Raw genomic sequence first — 21,889 nt, 5'->3', positions numbered from 1 at the left:
TTTCCGCGGCTCCCGTGCCGGCCGCCACCGAGAGGAGCGCCGGCCCCTCCCCGGCGGGCCGCCTCCCCCCCCCCCGCTCCGCGCCCGGGGCTCGGCAGAGAGGGCCCGGCCGCGGCCCCGGCTCGGCTCCCGGCGGCGGCGGCGGGCTCGGCGAGGATGTCGGGCGGCGGCAGCCGGGAGGAGGAGCGGCGCAAACTCGCCGACATCATCAACCACTGGAACGCGAACCGGCTGGACCTGTTCGAGATCAGCGCCCCCACCGAGGTGAGCGACCCCGGCGCGGCCGCACGGCCCGGGCCGCCCGGAGGTGAGGCACCGCGCCCGGCGCAGGCCGCGGCTCCCGCTCCGCCACCGCGCGGCCGCCGGGCAGGGAGCCGGTGCGCGGGCCGCGCCCGGGGGTTGGTTGCGGCGGTGAGAGCGCGGGGGAGAGAGAGAATGAGAGAGAGAGGGAGGCCCGGCGGTGGGCTTCGCTTTGTGTGTGCGCCTGGCAGCGCCCGGCTTTGTGCGGCACAAAGCAACCTGCCGGCCGCGGGCGGGAGCCGGGGCTGCGCCGCCGGGGCGTGACGGGCGGCGCTCGGCCGGGAGTGCGCAGCGGGAGCAGGTTCCTGCCGCCGAGTTCACATGTCGTACCGGAAAAACACAGCGGGCAGTTTCTTCCTAACGAGATGGGTGTTGCTCGCGGCTCAGAGGCTGCGTTTACTTTTCAAAAAAAAAGAGGCCACACCCTGCCCCTGCCCCTGGTCGCGCTGCCCGGGGCCGTGCCTCGTTCCGGCCTCCACTATCCCCCCCCCGTGGACCCGGGGAGGACGGGAGGAAATTCACACTTGCTCTTGCCTTGCCCGGCTCCTGGCTGATCATTAACTGAGGGCTCGGGGAGCTGCGCTGGCCCGACCTGGGGCTGTCCTGGCCGTGCATCCGGGCGCTGGCTGCTGGTGTGGCCGCGAGAAGTCCCGAGTGCCATTCTTAGGTTTTCCCGTTGTGCTTTGGGTATTTTCGGTGCTGCTTGTTGCAGGCTGCCGAGCAGAGGGCTCCGTGCTATTCTGTACACCTTGCGGTATCTATCATAATGCTGGCTGCTTGCATTGCATAGGTCTCACCCGTATCCCCTCCGGCTGACAGTCACTTGCTTCAGAACTGGGCTGATGCGGGCGTAAAGGCTCTGTCGTGACCGTGTTTGAGAACGCAGCACCCTGGGACTGCGGGGTGACTGCTGTCTCATGAGTGCATCTGTCCATTCCCTGTGTGTTCTAACCCCGGCCCCTTTTCTGTATGTCTGGGGGACGTTGGACTCCTGCTGTGTTGCAATAACTGGTTTAACAACTCTTATGTTTTTTGGGTCCGCCTTACGTCTTTGTCACACCGAGCTACGCTTTGCACAAAGCTTCCTTACAGCTGCTATAGAAAGAAACATTGATTTCACTTGCATTAGCTCCATGCCTCTGCCATTCTATAGTCTTTGAACCAGTGCAGAAACATGCTCAGCACTGTCAGCAGTGAGATTTATTCCAGTTGAACTGCTGATGGTTAAAATGAAGTGTGTGGATATCTCTGAACATCTAAGCTTCTTAAAGTACTGGTTCTAATGATGTTTGGTAAGACTGCAGCTGTGTCTGCAGCAAACTGATGATAGGTGAAGTGCATTTTCCTTCCATCTGGAAGGAGAATTGCAAACACAAAAGCTCACGTTCTTCCTAGGTCAGTGAGTACGGCCCCAAGCTGCCAGAGTTCAGGAGGTGTTTGGGCAATGCTCTTAGACTCAGGTTTTGGATTTGGGTGGTGCTGTGTGGAGCCAGGGGTTGGTCTCATTGATCCTTGGGGGTCCCTTCCAGCTTGGGATATTTTATGGTTACCCTGAGCTCATCCAAATGTGGCAGTATTTTCAACTCAGTAGCGATGTGATTGTTGTGCGTGCTGTTTGTCAGCACAAATGGGGCCTTTGCCAAGTCTGTTTGAGCCCCAGCAGTCCCACATTGTTTTCTCGCTGTTCCTAGGTCAGAGTGAACATCAAGAACGTTGCACTCACAGTAGAGGCTGCAGCGAGTGTAGCACCTGTACAGGTGGAGTAAGGTGGATATATGGCTTTTGCTAGGGATTTGGATGGGATTGCTGTAAGCGATTGAGATGTGGCAGTTGGTTGGCTGCATTAGTGTTGCAGCAAGCACGTGCCAGCACTGTGAGCTGTCACCCAGAGCTCCTGTTGTGTGTATCATGTTTGGGGTTTTGAGAGCTGCTACCTTGCAGTGATTCTCCAGGCTTTGCTTCCGTGTAAACAGTCTGCTTAAGTGACTCATCTTCTGTGTGTTCTATGTAGCAAGAATAGGCATTTCGAGAGGAATGAAACCCTTGCTTAATAGTAGGTTTTAATATATGTCTTTGAAGAAAGGGGGGGGGGGGAGAAGAAATAATTGGAAAATGGCAGAAGCTTTGGCACTGTCAGTACCTAATTCCTATGTGGCCCATTGATGCACCTCAGCATTAGCTTGGACAGACCAACTCCCTGGTGTGCAGTTGCTCCTGGTCCACCAGGTCCTTTACTGCTTCAGTGCAAAATGTCCCATGTGCTTTGGCTTTGGATGTACAGAGTGGGATTTTGAAGCAAGTTTAAATGCGTGGTTATCTTTCAGGGAAGTGCTTCATGAAATGAATCAGTTTGAGTTCCTGTTAATATTTCAGTGTCCTCAGGGATTAGGTATCCACTTCTCTGTGTGCCTCTCTCAAGCGCTAGGCACAAATTGTTTCTAAAAGCACGTTGCTGGTGAGATGGAGAAAAGCAGCAGCCTTGGGTAGGGCACAGCATTGAGTCCTATTCCTAATTTTCCTCCTGTTACGTGATATGAGTGGCTACATCATTCAGTGCTGCTTTTCCATAGCAAGACAGAGAGCAGGTCAGCTTCTGTGCTGACAGCGAAGTATTTCTCTCTGTGTATTCTGTGTGAGGAAGACTGGGGACTTCTTGGCAGTAAGGATTTCCTGTCTTTACCTGCTGATGCTGTCACTGAAGTCACATGTGGAGAGCAAGATGATAATTTCAACATTGTGATTTTTTTACCTATTTTAACACTTGGTGTTTTGAGAAACCTGACAATAGTTTGCATTCTGTTTGCTCTGAAGAAATTGGTTAAGAGCAGTTCTGTGGCTTCAGGGGCTCATAATGAGCAAAATAAAAGTTCTGTTTTTCAAGTTTTAGCAGCTAATGCAAGCTAACCTCCAGTGCCATCAGAAACAGTGCTGGGTGCAGATCCTTCCTTGAGAGCTCTGCAGCACTGAGGCGAATCTGAATTTGATTCATGTAAGCATCGTTGTCTCTGCCTTAAGTGATGAGACAGCTATGCATTTTAGGAAGTCCAGGAAGATAGAGCAGGTTTTTGGGAAACGTGGGCTGAATCATGGTTTGTTTTGCAGATAAATCAACAATCAAATTGAAAATGCAACAATGTTTATGCTTTTCTTTAAATGTTTTTCTTTTTTCTGTTCCACTTTCCTTTTCCCTGTTTCCCTGGTATTACCAGGGTTTTGAATGCTTTTCATATCTGGCTTACTTCTCCCCCACCCCTTTTTTCCTCTTAGTTTTTTTCTTTAGCTATGAATGGAAACCCAGTAAGAAGCCTCCACACCTTTTACAGTAGGAAACAAATTTGACCTCATTTTGAGTCTTAGGTGATTATGGTAACCAGAGTTCTCAAATAGGAGAAACTTTGCTAATAACTTGATAACAAGTGCATTGTCTTGAAGCTTGTAGATTAAAACCAGAGAAAAGCAGAAGGGCATAAGTCCAAATTATCTCTTTTCTTTTTAGGTTTTTTTTTTTTCTTCTTTATTATGTAAAATAACTGTCTATGGAGACTTTGGAAAAGAGCAAGAAAAGCAAAAGCATTATGGACTGATGCATTTATCACTGTCAGATAAAATAAATATCAGTCCTCCTGAAAGCATTTAATGTGTGGTTTAAGGCACCATAGGTGAACTAGGCGTTATAATTATTGTTGATCTTGATGGCGCGGTACAGTTTCATCTTTAATGTATGCTTTGATAACTGTATGTGGGAGGAATGGTAAGGCTTTGTTGTTCTGAGCAAGATTTATGGATTAGGAATGAGAGTAGCATTTAAATTTTACTTTTTTTGGGAAAAGCCCCACCTGTTCTAAAAAGTGGCTTTTTTGGTAATTGTCCAAGGCCTTGGAGGTAGATATCAGAAGTATTGTTCTGTTACAGTTTTGCTTTTTGATAGAGATAGCTTTTCTGATCTAGTGAACAAAAGTAGAAGCTTGCTTTTTAAAAAAGCTAAGAGAAATAAAATGCTTTGTACTGAGAGAGTGTGTAACTTCTAGCTGGCCATGACTTGAAACAAAACAAGCCCTGAAACCCTGAATGGGTTTTTTTTGGTTTTTTTTTTGGTTTTTTTTGGTCTGAAAGCACCTTGTGTAAGCTTAGCAGTGAGGTGCAGGACTTACTGCAGCCCTTCTGCACAAGCGTGTTTCTGAACTGGCTGGTGTGTTTGTGTGTTGTCATTTTTGATACAGACTTCCCTTGTATTCTGATACTCTCTGTGTATTTGGCCAAGTCAGTATATTTTACATTGTTTTTTGTTTTGTTTTGTTTTCAGATTTTAAATGCAAATAACCTATTTAGGGGAGATGTTGCACAGTGGGTTTTAAAGTTGATTCAATTTTTGCGTTTAATCTTTGGGTTGGGATCTGATTCTGCTTCACAAAGTGTTGCAAATAATTATTGTGGCGATGCCTGGTATAAGCCATGAGTTTGTGATCTTTTCAAAGAAACTGTACAAGTTTAAATCCAATGAAAGCAATAAGAATTAGGAATCTTTTAAGTTTTAAAACCCCTGCAGATTCCTATCTGCATGGTTGCTCACCCATTTGCTTTGAAAAATTGCCTCTGTGACTCTGGAAAGACTCATCTTTTAAGACTGGGACTACCTGTGGCTGCCTATTGCGTTTGGACAGCGTTGTCCATAACAGTGGAAGTCTGAAGCTAGGCAGTTGTTGTCTAAATGGTAGAAGTGCTTGTGCTTTCTTCATGCACTACATTCATTGTTACAATACGGTAATTCCTAGGCAGTCTGGAAAGGTGTATCGGAAACCTTGAGGGCTGATGCCTACACTTCTCAGTGGGTAGCTATCACTAAACAGGCACAGTTAAAAAGGAGGTTGCTACCCTATAACCAATGCTTCAGAGTTTTAATTTCTAATTGCAACTTACTGAGTGTTGACTTCTGCATCAGAATGTCTGGAGAAAAGAAATCATGAGCAGAGGTCTTCTCATTTGCATTGAAAGGGCTATTTGGAGACCAGTTCTGCTTTAACTGAGTAGTCTGCCTTCACAAATGAAATACAATTGCTGCTATCTGGAGAGTGATAACAGGTTTGAATTAAGATCTTGATCACAATCTACAGGCAACATAACAGCACAAGGATATTCCTCTTCTAGGAGGAAGTTTTGTGCTATGCCTTCAGTATTCCTTAAGTTGTTCCTTGACTTGGTGGCTAATTAGATTCATACAACTGAGACATACTGGCTTTGAAAATTCCCTCCCAGCATGTGAATCTGTTGCCTGACTGAAGTGCCATTGACAGGTATTCTTTTGCAGTTGAAAAAAGCCTAGACCTCTGGAAATGTTACGGATTTACTTGGTTAGCCTAAATGTGCCCATATATAAGATATATATATATATCTCAGAAATGTTAAAATACTTGAAATATTAAAACACACTTGAATGATGTTCCTGGATAAACTCACTTTGTAATTGATAAAGTATTGCCTTTGTCCATAAGAAATGTTCACCTAAATGGGATAAGGAGAGCTAAAATTTAGCTGAAAGGTGTTATTAGCTGAAATGAGCTGGTGTTTGTGATAAGGTTGTAGATCATGAGAAGGCACTCTGAATTTATCTTTGTGTCAATATTTGAAAAGCTGCTTTGTTACAAATACAGGGAAACAGATTGTGGCTATCCATAATTGAGAGCATTACATTAAAGAATAACTTCTGGCTTTGGCCAGTGCTTCTGGTGAAAGTGGAATTGAAAATCACCATGTGAAGCAATACACTGATAAACTTCTGTTATGATAAACTTAAGTGAAGTCAAATGTAGTAGATGTTCCAGATAAGTAACCAGAGTACTTGATCTCTCAGAACGAAGAACTTCATGCTAACGGAAGCCTCTTCTGAGGTATGTTTGAGTAAAGTACTGCTTACATAATCTTTGATTTTTGGTGAATTTTGGCTAGGAAAAAATATTTTTGTGTAAAAAGCCTTTTGAGAGATGCTTATCTCAGTGCCTAGAGATTCATGAGATTATTACTTAGGCCTGTTTATTACTGCTGTTAATATTGTTGCACTGATTTTGGAAATATTTTCCTCTTGCTAAACAATTCTTAAATCAGTTACTAGTATCTTGATATCCTAACGTTTTAGGAGGGTACTTTTCTGACTGGCTGTAAAATACCAACCTGAGAGTTATTTCAGTAGCTGATAAATAGAATCATAGAATGGTCTAGGTTGATAAGGACCTCAAAGATCAACTATTTTCAACCCTCCTGCCATGGGCAGTGTAACCAACCACCAGACCAGGCTGCCCAGAGCCACATCCAGCCTGGCCTTGAATGCCTCCAGGGATGGAGCATCCACAGCCTCCTTGGGCAACCTGTTCCAGTGCTCCACCATCCTCATTCTGATAATGTATTTTTTTAAGTAGTTGAGGTGGACACAGGTGAGCAACACATCTCGTTGTTATGTGTAACTCAGAGTTAAGAATTGCAATATAACTGACCAGTATGTGGTTCCATGCTTATTTTCTTTTCTCCTTCAATGTAAACTTTCCTGAGTTGCATCAAGACGCTTCTTTTATTATTTGCCAAAACAAACCAGCGTTCGTAATTAAAGCTGAAATTTGCAATACTGACACTATTTTTTAGTATTTTCTTGCAGTTCAGTGTCCTCTATAAAGGAGGTGTTCTTATCTTATCCAAGTTGTTCCTCATCTGTTTTTTTTTTTTTTTTGTTTGTTTGTTTGTTTGTTAGCAGGCTGCAGAGATTTTTGTCCCTTAATCTTTAATTATGGATAAAAAAACTACTTTTTTTTTTGTAACCGTGTCTGTCCAGAAATTCAGAAATCCAAGATGAAAACAGAATGCAAATGAGATAAAACTCTATTAATGAAAAATAGTTCTGATTTAGCAGAAGCACTCAAGCTGTCTTTGTGGAACATATTGTGCCTTGTGAAATTCTATATAATGAACAAAGTTATGGGTACATAACATGATTTTTTGCAGTGGGAGGGTAATTTTTCCATGTGATTGTTTGCCCTCAGTCACCAAATTGCAACTGCCTTTTGTTGTTGTCTAGTTTGGTTTGCTAGGTGAGCTAAAAGATCTGCTCTGACATGAAGTCCAGTGTTACATGCTTGTTTCAGTATGCACCTGGATTGCTGACACCTCATGATGCTTGGTGATTTCTGTTCTTTGTTAGGGGTATATAATTTAGTAAAAGCATTCCATGTAGTACTTAGGGATTATGGTCGTCTGTGTCTGTTGCAGGTTTTAGCCTCAAGGTTCTCAAATTTGAAGTGCTTGATCAGTATTGTCATGTGATACACCTTTAACTTCTACAGAGCTACTTTCTTTCCTCTTGTGCTCACCTGTAAGCTAGGCCATCAGCTCAACTCCTCTTCAGATCGTCTTCTAGCCTAGATATTCTTTTCAGGGAACTGTACCTCTGAGATGACCTCCATTCTCGTCTCCTTACGAAGGTGCCATTCTGTCTAAATCCTGCTTTCATCTTTTCTCTCCACACTGACAAGGACAGAATTCCTCGCTGTTGTGGTCTGTCTGGAACAGTATTAGTATAGATTAATGATTACTTCTCAAAATGCATTCAGAGTTGGTTCTGAGAGGCCTGGAAAAGAGTCCTAGGACCATGGATGTCATCTAGAAGACCAGTGTACTGTGTTAGTTGTAAATGCAAGTTGTGATGTTAGGAAATGTGATACTGCAGTATGTTTTTCTTACTGGGTTTTGAATCTCTACATATAAATGGAAAGAATCTAGTGATAGAATATATGATTGTGCTTATGAAGGTTGCATGTAGTCACAGAATCATAGAATGGTTTGGGTTGGAAGGGACCTCAAGGATCATCAGCTTCAATGCCCCTGCTGCAGGCGGGACTGCCGACCTCCATATCTAATACTAGACCAGGCTGCCCAGGACCCCATCCAACCTGGCCTTGAACACCTCTAGGGATGGGACATCCAAAGCCTCTCTGGGCAACCTGTTCTAGCACCTCACCACTCATAGTAAAGAACTTCCCCCTGACATCCAATTTAAACCTTCCCTCCTTGAGCTTTAAGGCATTCCCCCTTGTTCTATCACTGTTGACCCTTTTAAGAAGTTGATTCTTCTCTTTTTTTCTTTTCTTTTTTTTTTTTTTTGTTTGTTTGTTTGTTTAAGTTGTTTGTCTTAAGTGTAGTCATCAATAGATTTCTGATTTTACTCATGTACTTGAAGGGTAGAAGATACAGTAGACTTCAAAAATACTGAAGAGTTCTATAGTAATTCTTTTCAAGGATGTTAGAAAACAGCTTGTTTTAGAATGTAGTTGGAAATTGAGTGCATGTTTGAATGCATGATTCTTATTCACATACTGAGTAAATATTTTGTAATAGATTTTGTTGAATACAGCTTTGGTTGCTATACAGTGCTGGCAGACTCGGTCAAAAATGATGTATGTTAATGGCTTCAAGGTTGGATTGTTTAATTGTTCATTGTTTTTATTGCCAATTTGGTACACTGCAGTCTTTTGTAACTAGAACTGAGGAATATGGAAGGTCTTGCAATGCCTTACTACTTAGTACAAAATGTACAGTTTCATGGTGAACTCTCCTAAGACTTGCCCTCAGTCTGTTGTCTTTCATGGCACGGCTGAATTTCTGGGCTGCTCTGTACTGAAAGCACCTCTGTAACAGAGAAATCTCTAAGTGAAGGAATGAGTTGTCTGTTGGACAAATAAATACTGTTGCCAAAGTATGTTGCCCATAGCAGTAACTAGAAACTACAGTTTCAATGCCTATGTTTTTCGAGCCTCCTCTGAGTTGTTTAGCAATAGCTTTCTCTTTGTCTGACTTGTCTATCAGTCCACCTTGCAGGCAGAGACACAATTTAATTGGAGTGTCATGCGTTTTCATATATAATCATTGTACCACTCACAAAGCCCAGAGGAAGATCATATCTCCCTTCTCAATGCGTATTAGTGGCTGCTGCATGGCCTATGGTTGGGCAGGAGGGTTCAGACAACAAAGAAACCCTCTCCTCCCCCAGTGCCTGCAGCAACAAAAGGTCTCCTTTTCCCTCTGCCCTCCTAGTAGCTCTTCTTTGAACAGTACAGTGGTTAGAAATAAATAAATAAACAGGAGCCTTTGACCATCTTGTTGTGATTCTCAGTTTTAGAAAAAAACTGTTATTCTAGGATCTTAGGATCTTCATTTGAAAAGCATCAACACAATGCTGTCTGTGACACAGCATCCTCATGGACAGGAAGGTGTTTGTGGAAAGATGCCTAATCCTACCAGGTTTTGTTCTGGAAAGCTTTGTATTGATAAAATATTCTTTATAAAAACAATTTCTTTTATGTTGAGAAATATATCTGGAGAAATCTGGTTTACATCTACTATATATATAGGTAATATTTACTGCATTTGGATTATATTCAGGCATTGCATACTACTCGTAGACTGCTAGGGCTTTTATTAGAAAACATGAATTGTTTCTATTTAAAGTGATAGTCTTTCTGAACATGAATACAATTGATTTCCAGTGTGGACAGATGGAAATGTTAAGATTTCTTTATCCACCAGAACAGGTTGTCCAAGGAGGCTGTGGATGCTCCATCCCTGGAGGCATTCAAGGCCAGGCTGGATGTGACTCTGGGCAGCCTGGTCTGGTGGTTGGCGACTCTGCACGTAGCAGGGGGGTTGAAACTAGATGATCATTGTGGTCCTTTTCAACCCAGGCCGTTCTATGGTTCTATGATTTAACACCTGCTGTATGTTTTCCGGCAATTGAAAGACAGATAAGTTTTTCATGTCTGGAAAAAGAAAAGAATTTAGAATTTTTGATGGAAAGACAAAGCTAATAAGGGCATTGCTCAAACTTGCTAATTAAGTTGCAGTTAAGTGGATTGCCTATTGTATCTAGTGTTTGCTGTCCAGTGAGGTACTCAAATGCAGTTACTTAAGGTTGTTGCATTTTTTTATGTAATTTTGCTTTGTTGAATGCTTTAATTTAAAAACACACACTTGTTTCCTTTTTTGCATTTTTTTAAATGTTCTAACAGAGCTATTCTCTATTTTGTAAAAGTTACAGGAATTCTTTTGATCAAGTCTCAAGAAATGCTGAAATTTAATCTAAAATTAAAGAATGTTTTTGTTGTTATCGTAGTGCAACAACAGTTATTCCAATAAATTCAGCAGCAGTGCCTATCAGAAACTGTTTTGAAGCAGATAGGAACTGCAGTGTAAGCAGTCTGTAGTTTTTATTAAAGTTGGAGCGTACAGTGGGATCTGTGATGACCTTAGTGTTCACATTTTGTAGTGTTCAAAAATCTGGTAGAACTTCATGACTACTTCTTGATTACTTTTGTTTGCATGTTTTGCATTCTCACCTGCGTTAAGGTCAAGTATCAGCTCAGAAAATCAGAGCAGCAAATGTATGAGGTTAGCCAAACTTGAAAACTTTGGCTGTCTCCTCAAAGAAATACTCCTTCATCGTGAGTGATGAATGTCAGGTGGAAGCACAAAAGTTGGTCAGCATTGCACCAACATGAAAGAGTTGGGTGCTGAAGCAAAGTATTGTTCAAACACTCTGATGATGGAGGCTGAGGTAATAACCTACTAAAACTCAGCACTTAGCTGAACTCCTGGGTTCCAGTGTTTGTGTCCAGCTGTTTGAGCATCCTTGTGTGCATAGCGACTTGTAAATAAATACCTGCTCATGTTGCAATGAATGCAATGATCATCTCTCAGTGCTCAGTCCTTTTAGAACCCCTCTCATCCATGCCACCCTCCTCAAAAAACCCACAGCCCTAACCCAGATACCGCAGCCTTCTGCTTACTGTGAGAAATATCAGTTCTAGCAGCCCTCAGATGTGTGCCTCCTTGCAGTGTAGGATCCTTGCCAGGAGTGTGACCTAGGATTGTGCAGCTCTGGCATGGGTGAGCTGCACCTCCAGCACATGCTGACTGCACTTTGGAGTCTGGAATGGCTGGGCTGATGCAACCGGGCCTCACACAGACAGTGACAACACATTTTCTTCTAATGGAGTGGAAGAAGGGGTGCTTTTTTCTTGCTTGTATTTTGATTCAAAAGCCATAGGCATGTTTTCCTTATGTTTCAGAGAGTTCTTCCTCCTAATACACTTAGAAACTAGCGTGTGTTCTCTGTCCTGAGTTCCTGCTAGGCTGTGACAGAATGAGTTTTTGGGATTAACCTCGGATTACTGACACGTCTGTCTTCTGCAGCTGTTAGAAAAGATGAATAGTTTCTTATGTACACACACATCCTGACCACAGCCCCTTCTTTATCCACCTCGTACTTCCTGAGGCACAGAAAGAAAGAAGCTGGTAGCATTGACCTTCTTACTGTTTCTACTATCCAGTTGCCATCATGCAGGTTGTTTTTCTGCGGCTTGGAATTGTCCATCCTTCAGATTGTGTTGGTGATGGTGGAAGGCACAGGTGTTCTTTTTCTGCTGCCATCCAGCAGTGGCTTTGAACTGATTCTTACTGCTTTTATAACAGTCAGAGTTCTGTATAGTAGCAATTGATATTTGCTGTGGCTTTTGGAAACTTGGCAAGACCTTTCGCTTCCTCATTTTCCATCTCCGATGTCCAGCTGGTGTTAAATGATAGTATTTTAATTTGTGCTTAATTTGTTTCAAAAGTTTCTTTTTGTATTTACCTATGTGAGATCTGACTGAAATAAAACAAAGCAAAACATTTGGCATCCTGCTGAAACTTAGCCATTTTGTTGGAAAAAGATGCCTATTTGATATATACAAGTGGCATTTTTTTTTATTTTTTTTTATTTTTTTTTTGCTATTACTGAGCTTCCCTATTCATGCAGCACAAAGTAGCACACTGTGGTCATCTTTTTTTCACATGTTGACTAATGACTTAAAATATTGCTGGCTGTTTTGCTCAGAATGCTTTTGAAAGATGCTAGTAAGTGAGATTGTTGAGATCATTCTTGACTTCTGTCTGTGTGTAGTTGTGGACTCTTGCTCAGTTGTGTGTTCATTTGAAAGTCATCCGGTATTCTCACTTCATTTTAATGGCTACAGGACAGTGGGATGGGAAACAGCAATACATATACATGATGTAACATGTTGAAAATTGTGTAGTAAACTTGGTACAGAAATAGAAGCCAGACTTTATGCGTGTTTGCAGTTGCTATTCAGTAGCTCGTGCTACTTTTTTAGATTTCACCCTATAAGATATGGCCAAAAAAGTTAGCATTGTCATTTGTTCTGCCACATTCCAGTTTAATGTTATGTTGACTTGTATGGTATAGCTGAGAATGATCATCTTCTCTGTTTGATACCTGCGTGCAATGCAAGGCAGGTTAAGTATTTTATAGAAAACATGAATCATCTCAATCTTTGTTTTTATTTCTTTGTTTCTTAAGTACTTAAATATCAAATTTCCACGAGGCTGTCCTATTTTGTTAAATAGGTGGCTGTTAATTTTTGAACTTGACAGGTAATTTATTTTCACCAGATATGTAACTTTCTAGTATTCAAATTGATAGAAAGCCTGTGAACTGTTCATTATACCTATCGTGTTCTTGAAGAGATACCAAATACAGAAGAAATGCAAAATCCTCGAATGTTTTGTGATTGAAAAGCAAACAATACGGCAAAAAAACCCTGACCATCACACACCTTGCTGAACTAGATACTCGAAGTACTTAATGTAAAGAAAACATGCTTCTCCCTGTGCACGATAGTTAAATGAAACATAACAGCTTAGTTAGCACAGTGTTATATGAAAAATCATATGCATTTTTAATTTATTTTTTGCTTCTGTACCATACAGTATTAGTGCAAAATACAAATAAAATTTGTATGACTCAGCCTGAAGAAGTTTACAGTCTACAGAAGCAAGGAAAGAAAAGAGTAGCTATCACACTGTAAGTGATTATTTATTGCTAATTAAATAAGACAAAAAGAGGTCGGAGATGCCTCCCATTCTAAATACCTTTCCTCTTCTGTGTGCTGCAGTCTTTGCTCCTTGGCAGATTCTTTTTTACAGGTCAGCTTTTCATGTTCTCATTGATACGCTCTGTCGCTAGTGAGAGGATAGACATGTCTTTTGCACAGCTTTACAGCTGTATTAATTCTGATTTGCTGCTAGGATTCTTTGGGTAAATCATCAGTTAAATCCTGAATTGTTTTATGGTGAGTCAGAAGATACTTGAAATCTTACAAGGTGGTATCGCCTACATGAACTGTGTTTTATTATCTGAGTAAGCTGAAGCAAGTTACTGAATGCTTTTGTAATCTGAGCCTGTTTAAACTCGAAGTACTCCTGTACGCAGTTAATCATCTGCATTAATGTTTGTATTGTAACTTGTCCTTGGTTCTTGTGCCACTGAAACGACAGCCCTTTGATAAGAATAAAATTAAGGTTATTTGTTAGAAATGTACATTAGAGCAAGAAAAAGTAATCAACCATTTGTTCTGTAGTTTTCAGTGCAGGTAGAAGTTTCTTAGATGGAGTTAACTTCTTGTAGGAGTACAGGTCATCTAACTGACTGCAAAAATACCAACTGGGCAGGATTGCATCGCTGAGAACAGGAGGTCATGCATTGTGACATTGGCAGAAACTTTCTTTTGGTGACTCTTGTTTAACATGGCTGCAGAGTCTGGTTTTGGCTAACCCTGTGATAAAAACAGTAATTTTTCATCGTTGAGAAGAAATCCTTAAAGTAGAACTGGTAGTGCTTTTTTAATGTGGCTTCTTTGGGTAATGAAATGTGCCATATGAAGTGAGAAATGCAAAATGTATTTCCAGTAGAAAGTTACTTTCCTAACTGGGGTAATATTTTGTGCTTTGTTGTACAATTTGGGTGATGTTTTTTTTAATTATTATTTATTTTTATTTTTATTTTTATTTTTTTAATGTAGGTGTTTTTTTCTGTGTATTTGGGACAGGATATAGGGAACTTAATGCACATTACAAAACAAAATTGAATACAATTTGTTGGAAGATATATATTTTATTTTCAAACTTATTTTTTTCTAACACTGAAGTGCACTCTAGAGCATTTGAATTCTTCAATTATTAATTTTAATGATTTTTAATAAATTTTTAATTATATAATTATTAACTATAACTCTAATAGTTGGTGGGGGGGGTAGGGGAGGGAGGGGAACTTCTGGACCATAACTTTCAGCAACTGAAAATATGTTGACTCTTTGTTATGAAATTGGAAGGTATGAATCAAAAAGACAAACAAAACAGCTGCTTTCTTTTCTTGACATCAATGACAATCCAAGCTAGTCTTCCTCGTTTTTCAGTGCTGTTAGCGTAATTACTTCACATCAAGAAAAATTTTAATTTAATTTAAAAACAAATTGCAAAGAAACTGACACAAGTTTCTTTATTTCTCTGGTTAGCCACATGCCTTCTGTGTTGAGAGTTTCCATACTTGTGACAATCAAGACCTCATTTTTGTATTCCTTATGTACATCAGCTATCTTTCAAACATATAGTGATTAGACAGTGACGACTACTAAGTGTCAGAGTTGCTGTTAAAAGACAACAAGGTGATCCCAATGTGAAAAATAGTGTCAGTGATGTAATTTACCCTTGTCCTCTGTACGTGAGATGTTTTGATTGCTCTGGTATTCACATTACTGTTTGGAAACAATTCATTACTGGCAGATGGAGAAATACAGTACAGGTTTTGCAATGAATTACTGTTGGTCTAGTGCTAAGTGTAAGGATGAGTAGTTACTATAGAACTTTTTATCTTGAAGTTGTTTAGAGTGAATGCAGAAATCTTCACTTTTAGTGTAGCTAAATCTGGAAGCAGTCCTGTGGCAGATTCACATGGTGCAGAACCTAGACCTGCATCCTTTGAACACTATCTATCTACATTGCCATACAATTGTTATTTTTACAGTGGCATGTACAAAATAAGAGCATGACACTTTTGATTGTTACACGCAACTTATTAGCTAATTACTGGTGTGCCAGCTAACTTCACTTTGAGGAAGAGAGATGAATATAATTTAAGGAGAAATTTAAAACTGGATTGAGTACATAGTATTTTGAGATCAGTATGGTCAACCACAATTGTACTGTGTTTTTTTCTCCATACAGTAAGGCTATTATCTTCTTCCTAATTATTTTTGTCTTTCTTCAATGTTTTCTTTTTTAAGAGCTATTCCTGTAGCCCTTGGGAACTTGTTTTGTTTTTTGTTTTGTTTCACTTTGCTTTTTTGTTTGTGAGAATCTTGAAATAACTATGCTTCTTTTAGTGTCTGAAGTTCAGATACGTTTTGGGCCTTTTTCCCTCCTCCCATCCCCAGTGTGTACTTGTGTGGATGACTGAGAAGTCTGCAACTGGACTGTTAGCATAAGCAGATTTGTTTCTTCTCATTGTATCTTTTGTGTTGCTCTACTCCGCTTTTTTGTTCCCACTTTCTTAGTTTTTCTTGTGAAGATCTGTTGCTTTCTGTGATTAGGCCCCAAAAGTTGTATGACTGTGTTTAGCATGTGGGTTTGTTTGTTTGTTTTTAATTCCTTTTTTTTTTTTTAAATTCTTTTCTGTACCACTGGTAGTCCACTTATGCTATATAACTAGAGGAAAGAAGTGGACTGGTAGTAATGGTGGTAAATCACTTTCTCAGATGCACTTGGACATCTGTCTGGAATTCTCTGGTAAACAACCATCAGAGTAACATATACAACATAAGGAAATCTCACCACTTTGAGGATATGGAGCAAAATACTTTTTTGTTTGTTTTTGAGCGCTTCTGCTTCTGAGTCTTTACATTAAGTTTCTGGGTGTGTCTTGCTATTTCTAATTTTTCATTGTTTTTTGGTTGTATAATCTTTCTTGAAGGATGAACCAGTCTGGCGTGTTAAAAGAATCATCCTGACATCCCCTGACAAGCTACTTACAATAGAAAGTATGGCTTTATATTCTTAAAGGAAAAATGAATTAGAGGCTAGTCTTAGTATGTTGGACTGGTGAATAGAGTAAGCAAGCTTATCTTAGTCTTACCATGCAATAATTCTCACGACTATCTTTTAGAAATGTTTTCAGGCTTGTATTTCCCTTTATCTGTATTAAAATGAATTCATTACACAATTCATTAACTATAAATCTGATTTACAAAATAAAACTTTTCAGATTTTAGTAAACCAGTCAACCAGTGAAACAGGTTGCACGGGGAGGTTGCATAGCTTTTGTCATGGAGGTTTTTGAGACCAGACTGAACAAAGCTGCAAACAACCTGATCTGACCTCAGAGGTGACCTTTCTTTCAGCGGGAGATTGAACTGGAAACTTCCTAAGGTCCTTTTCTCTACTGGAATTATCCAGTGATCTTAGATACATGTCTGCCCATTCCATTTCACTTCCATCTGGGATGGACTGCATTGCGTTAGTTGGATAAATGACTTGAGATATGCAATAGAACCACTTATCTAGGTTTTAGTGTCTATCTGTTGGACTCATACCAGAAGAGAAATTGAAAAACATTATGCTGCTACTTAAACTACTGTATTTAGCTTTTTTTCATCTCTTTTTGTTTTACAGCCCTTCCTGGGAATTGTGTTGGCATATCTTAGGATCAGCACTATCCAGTTGGTCTTGTCCTGTATTATTTTGTGTTTTTAGCTCAGCTTGCAAAACAAATGATACCTGCCTGACTGGTGTAACAATCACTGTTTTCTGTAAAATAGTAGCTCTGGAAGATCAATTAACCTGTCCTCAGTGAATGTTTAAATTAAATCATAAAATACTTTGGATTGGAAGATAACTTGGATTGGTAGGTCCAATCCCCTAGGCTTCCTAGGGCTTTATCCAGAAAGGATTTCAAGGTCCCTAAAGATCATGACTTCTCTGGGCAACTTTCTCCACTACTTGACTGACTTCATTGTGAAAAAACTTCCTTATATTCAGTTTAGAATCCTCTTCTTTCAACTTAATGTCCATTACCTCTTGTTCTTCCACCATGCACTACTATGAAGATTCTTGCTACAGCTTCAAGATGGCTTCCCTGTAGATACTGGGATCTGTGTGTGTGTTTCCCTAAAGCCATCACTCTACCAGGTGACACAAACCTTGTTCCGCCCATCTCTGCTCATAAGATAGTTTTCCAACTTTCTGACCATCTTGTGGCCCGCTGAACTTGCTCCAGTTTCTGCCTTTCGTGTATCATATGGTACAAAACTGGATTGATGAAGATAATCATTTTACTTGATCTACAGCCTGTACTATTACTAACACGGCTTAGAATGCTGTTATCCACCTTTGTTGGAGGACACTTCTGACTCATGTTCATTTTGATGTTCTCCAGGATCAGCAGGTCCTTTTTTACAGAGCTGTTCTCCAGCCAGTCATTCCTGAGTCTGTCTTCTTGCAAGGCACTGTTCTTTTGAGTGGCAGGATTTCTCATTTGTCCTTGTTGAATTTCATGGAATTCAAAAACAAACATTCAAAAGTCAAAAACCAAACAAATAAAACAAACAAAATGTATTAAAACATCCTTCCAGAACATCTTTTTGTGAAATATTTGAGTATGCTGGGAGCAGAGATTGATCAAGATTCTAATATTGCAGAAAATACGTGGTTACAAGTTATCTAAATTCCACTCTGTCCTGTTTCCATTTCCTACTCCTGTACCTTTCCTCCTGCTCACGATTGGAAGCCTGCATCAGTTGATGGAATAACTGCTTGCAGTGAATGAGGTACAGCCTACTGTGGGGAACCTGCTTTAGTAGAAGGCTGGACTTGATGTAGGTCCCTTCCAACAATTCTGTGATCCTGAGAATTAGGTTAGATTTTTAAATTTTTGTTGTTGCTAATACTGTAATGTTTATTTCTGAGTACTTTTAGATTTATGGTACTGTATTCTGTGCAGTACAGTGTTAACAAGTTTTTTGTATCAAATCTACTATTTTGTTGTATTTTGAACTATGCTGTATCTGTGATACAGATCTCTGCATGATGTCTAGAAGAATCTTTACAAAATGGTGCATATTGCTTGAGGCAAGCCATAGCTTCTGAATGTATCTTGCATTTGTGATCTTTAAAAACCAAAAGCTCTATCTATGAAAGGTTAATTTTAGCCACAGACAGATCTTTTTTCATGGTATCAGAACTTCAAAACATCTGGTATAGTTGGTTAGACAGGGAAATTAGGTTAATTGCATGGAAATAGAGCCACGCTGATAGTGTAACATTTTCTCATTGAAACCAGTACTTTAGCATTTTTTCTAAGTAGACTGTAATCTCAACTGGGCAGGAATGTTTAATACTGCTAATTTTTGCTTCAATTGAGTATTTTTACCATTAAAATTTAAAATGCTACTTTGGAACTTGGATAGTGTGAATCTGTTAGTTCTGTAAATGTTCCAAGGCCAGAATTAACGTACAAGGAACATAAAATGAAATAAGCCAAGCATACAAAATCCTCAGAACTCAATATTAAATTTTGTATGTAGATATTGAATTTAAATGAAGTTTTAAATTACCTTTTCCTGCATGTTATATTGGAACCTAAGTTAATACAAACTTGTTAATACTAAGTTAATACAAACTGCATTTCCACCTGTAAATGTGGTTAGAAAGTGTTGTAGGTTGTTTTTCTTTTTTTGGGGGGGCACTTTAACAACTAAAGCAATCACATACTGATCCTTCAAATCTTCATCAAGACTAAAAATAGAGCCAGATTCTTACCTTACGTGGTATCACAATGAAGTGATGTTTCAAGATTTATGTATTGTTAAAGAATTATCATTGTTTATAAGAGGGAAAGGCACTACCTTGCTGCTGTCGAGAAATTGAGATTTTTCATAAAGAATAGCCTTGCACAGAACACTTAAGGTAGTTAGAGGCTCCCCTCCCAAGTATGTTGGAATTAAGATCAACAATTCTAAAACAGTAACTGAAAATTTTTTTGGGAACTTGGGTGTATAGATTTCAGCTATACTGTTCAGATAGTTAAAGGTGATTTATGACCACATTTCTTTTGGCAAAATGTCACTAAAATCAGACTTTTTGTCCCATATTTTATCATTTTCTAGATTATTTATGCTATTATGAGGAGAACTGAACAGGAAGTGAGGAGCTTCCTATGTAATCAAGTGGTTAACTGTTGTTTCCTCTATCAGGAATAGAATTGGCTATTACTCACAATCACCAAACTTTCATTATTGTCCTGAGCGTGGAGCAGAGACTCTAAAGCAATAGGAGTGAGAGAGGAAAATGCAGTGGCCATGATTGAATTACTGCAATTCTAGGAAGAACAGTTTTTTACTTGTATAGCTTCAAGGTGCTTTCAAGTGGTTCCTTTTAATGACTGACTTGGTGGTACAACTAAGCCACCAGCAACTTCAGCAACTTTGATTTTTTTTTTTTTAATTTATGTTTTTAAAATATGTTCAGTCTACTGTATCTCTGCACTGTCTTTCTCATTTCTCATTTTCTATCAGTTCTCATTCTGTCAGTGCACTGTCAATTCTCGTTTTCTTCTCATAATTGTGATTACTTTCCTCTTCTGGCTTGTTTTGTTGTAAAGGTGCTGTTGTCACATTTGCCAGAAGTCAGAGACTCAGGGCTGTAAAGTGAGTTTTTGTATGGACAATATCTGATGTAGCATTTTGTAGGAGGGCACTTGGTGTCACGTAATTCCTCCACCATTTGTGATATTTCTTTGTGAACTGAGTCCATGTCAGTATCCTCTTTTTACGTCCAGGACATGAAAAATATTTCTGAAGCTAGTATTAGCAGTAGAGATTGTAGCTCTAATGAATTCTGCACTTGGTGGTTCTTAAGATTCTGGGTGTAAGTTATTTCCAGTACAGAATACCGACTTGGTATTTGATAAATTTAGTTGAACTTGAAAATAATAGAAAACTATCTTTATTTTATACAACTTACTCTTAGACGTTAGTTGCTATGTCTTTCACTATTACAATAAAAATATTTCTATTCTGAAACTGTAAACTGTACTGAAAAGTTAAATGATTTACTAATTGAAATATAGTCAAATTATACTTCAGTAGCCTTTGTCAGGCTTCTTAGATACTGAGTTTCAAAAGCAGTGTTACTTTTCATAAAGTAGTGTTTGTTGAGGCTTGGACTATTTAAATAGATGTTTCAGTAAGAGGGATGAAATGTCTTTAATTCCCATACATACTCAAGTTATTACCATTAGATACTGCTAGCTAGCTTTTGATATGCTTCCCAATCTATCAAGATCTGATTCTGCAGAGATGTTCCTTGCTTCTGTAAAATACTACTGTTGACTTTATTTTGAATACCAGTTGCTGCGTGAAGGAAAAATACAAGCATGTGATTTCATATTCATTTCTCCAGCTAGTGATACGGCTTTCTAGCTGTCAAAGATTTCTTCGTTTCTAGTTCAGATGGGCTTTTTGTAATCCCTCCTTTTGCTGGCCTTGCATCTTATATGGCTTCATGGGGGAGGTTCTTAAGGAAGCTGGGGGACAGATGTTGGTTGCTTCAGAGCTAGTCCAGAGAGAAACACCCATCAGAGTTCACAGAAGTGCTTGTGTTGGAAAAGATGGCAGTGACAAACATGGAGCTGGAGTCAGGTAGGTGGGGAAGGGGAAACAAAATCAAAAACAAAAGAAATATTTTTGTTGAATAGGTATGTAGGTTGCTTCAAAAGTAATGTCTTCTATTTATTTCCATTGAAAATACTACAGATACAAAGAGCACAATAGCACTATTTGATACAGGAAATTCACAGCTACAAAACACTATTTTTCAGCATATGCACCACCATTAGCTATGCATTTTCACCAGTGATGAACAAGAGCCTGCATGCCACACTCAAATCTACACAGTGGAGGTGACTCCCTGTAACCACTACTGAAATGCACCACCCACTGCCTCACTGTCATGATGTCCACTGTTTGGTCTCCATGAAATTCAGCAAGCATCGGTGAATGTCACTGGGGTCCATTTTTTCCATGTGGAGGATATGAGTGACACAGCTTTGTTTCAGATGCGTTCCAATGTCAGACTCCATTCTGTCAGTCTGTCCCTCTGCTGCCATCTGTCACATGGCAGCAACATGTAATGGAATGTTAGTGCAAAGGTTCAACCCCTACTGCCCTACCACCACTGCCTCTGATGCTGTTAGCCAACGTAATAAAACAGGAGGCATTACTTTTGGAACAGTGCTAACATGTAAGTATGAAATACATTGAAATGTTTAGGACTATTTTGAACTAACTAGCTTTTGTATTAGAATAAAGGAATTTATTTCTAGCATGAGAATTCAAAGAGAAACAAAAGAGTGAATGCAGGATCAGTATCAGTCTGAAGATATTGACGGTGGCATTACTGCAGAGAAAGACCCTGTTTAACTTGTCAGCAAGTGCCATTGTTTTCAAATGCAACTAACTGAAACTGAATGTCCTTCACCAAGCACTGTATTTGGTAAATTTGTTGCCAAAGATTATACAACAGGATTAAGTAGGATCTGCAGGGGGAAAGCTATCAGCAGCTAAACTTTATCAAACCGTTACAGCTATTGTAAAGATTTTTTGAAGCTGTCCGTTTCCTTGGGTAGTCTCCTCATTCTCCATTAAGATAACCAGTGACAGCATTGAGC

The 21,889-nt window shown here is 39.8% G+C and overlaps 1 protein-coding gene across 28 annotated transcripts in view; it reads left to right on the top strand.

Moving 5' to 3' along the window:
- Positions 1–93: 93 nt before the first annotated feature.
- AFDN (afadin, adherens junction formation factor) overlaps positions 94–21,889 on the top strand; it is a 113,314-nt gene continuing 91,518 nt past the window's right edge. For 18 of the 28 annotated variants that reach the window (XR_016464255.1, XM_090135478.1, XM_031613187.2 and 15 more), the window contains exon 1: positions 95–264. Coding sequence is in view for 26 of the 28 variants with exons in the window: in XM_090135478.1 (XP_089991604.1) it covers positions 157–264 (108 nt within the window). In the remaining 2 variants the exon portion in view is untranslated. Of the gene's footprint in view, positions 265–21,244; positions 21,463–21,889 lie in introns of those variants that run through there. The other 10 variants (XM_031613236.2, XM_090135495.1, XM_090135490.1 and 7 more) reach the window with 3 other exon arrangements.

The sequence above is a fragment of the Phasianus colchicus genome, chromosome 2 (assembly GCF_987193195.1).
Source record: "Phasianus colchicus chromosome 2, bPhaCol1.hap1.1, whole genome shotgun sequence".
Classification (NCBI taxonomy): domain Eukaryota; kingdom Metazoa; phylum Chordata; class Aves; order Galliformes; family Phasianidae; genus Phasianus; species Phasianus colchicus.
This window is presented reverse-complemented; position numbering and strand designations above follow the sequence as displayed.